The sequence below is a fragment of the Lotus japonicus genome, chromosome 5 (assembly GCF_012489685.1).
Source record: "Lotus japonicus ecotype B-129 chromosome 5, LjGifu_v1.2".
Taxonomy (NCBI): Eukaryota; Viridiplantae; Streptophyta; class Magnoliopsida; order Fabales; family Fabaceae; genus Lotus; species Lotus japonicus.
Window position 1 is genome coordinate 33,227,335 of NC_080045.1, and position 1,226 is coordinate 33,228,560.

Genomic DNA, 1,226 nt, shown 5'->3' on the forward strand with positions numbered 1-1,226 from the left:
CTCCTGATGGTGTTTCTCCCGACGTTCTCCAGCGGATCATGGATGATCTCAATGATCTCCGTCAACACAACCAGCAACTTCAGAATTAACTTACTGATCTCAACAAGACACATGGGCTAAGAGAGGGCGATCGAAGGATGGCGGAAATGGTAGTAGATTTCCAACCTTTCACATAAGAAATAGCAAACACTACCGTTCCAGACAACCTGAAGACTCTTGTTTTGGATTCGTATTACGGTGATACTGATCCTAAGGACCATTTGGTGTATTTCAACACGAAGATGGTTATTGTGGGAGCATCAGATGCACTCAAATGCAAGATGCTTCCATCAACTTTCAAGAAATCGGCAATGATTTGGTTCACCACTTTACCTTCACGTTCAATTGTGAATTTCACAGAGTTATCGGCGAAGTTTTTGTCTCAATTTTCAACCAGCCGCGCCCAGAAGGTTACTCCGGCGACATTGTTTAATGTTCTTCAAGGTACAAATGAAACTTTACAGTCATATATGGGGCGATTCAATCAATTGTCTGTTCATTTGGAGGATAAGATGCCAGAAATTTGCATTGCAGCGTTTGAGTTAGGATTAAGGCCTGGGTGTTTGAACAGTAATTTAAGCAGAAAGCCGGTGGAGAGGATGGCACAATTACGTGTGAGAGTTCAAGGATTCATAAGGGAGGAGCAAAGTGATCAAGTCAAGAAGAACCGCCCGAATGCAGCGTATGCTGGACAACAACAGCAGTTTGAGGCGAAGAAAGGAGCGGTTACCGATCAGTGTTCAAAAGGATCGGCCGAACGTGGGGATAAAGGATACAATTACAGGAACCGTTATGATAACCGTTCTCAATTTAAGCATCGTGCTCAACCGTATGAGACTCGTGGGTATGGACATTCGATGACGTGGACCCGGAATCAAAATGATCGTGTAACACCATTGGCGGTTAATTTAACCGAAGCTTTACACACGTGCTTGGAGGCGAATGCAATCCATTTTCCCCGGCAACCAAAACAACCAACAGGCAGCAACGTGGATAAGAGAAAGTGGTGTGAGTATCATAGAATCTCGGGATACGACACTGATGATTGCTTCACTTTGCGAAAGGAGATTGAAAAATTGATAAAGGCTGGATGCATGCAACACTTAGCTGGGCGAAACAATTCATATGAGGCAGAAACTTCAACAAAGCGTGATGAAAAGGGAAAGGAGATTGATAATGATGAATAG

General features: G+C 43.6%; 1 protein-coding gene across 1 annotated transcript; it reads left to right on the top strand.

Moving 5' to 3' along the window:
* The first annotated feature begins 281 nt into the window (after nucleotides 1-281).
* LOC130719460 (uncharacterized) lies at nucleotides 282-1,226 on the top strand. Its single transcript, XM_057570087.1, has one exon. It carries the CDS (start codon nucleotides 282-284, stop codon nucleotides 1,224-1,226), a length of 945 nt encoding a protein of 314 aa, XP_057426070.1.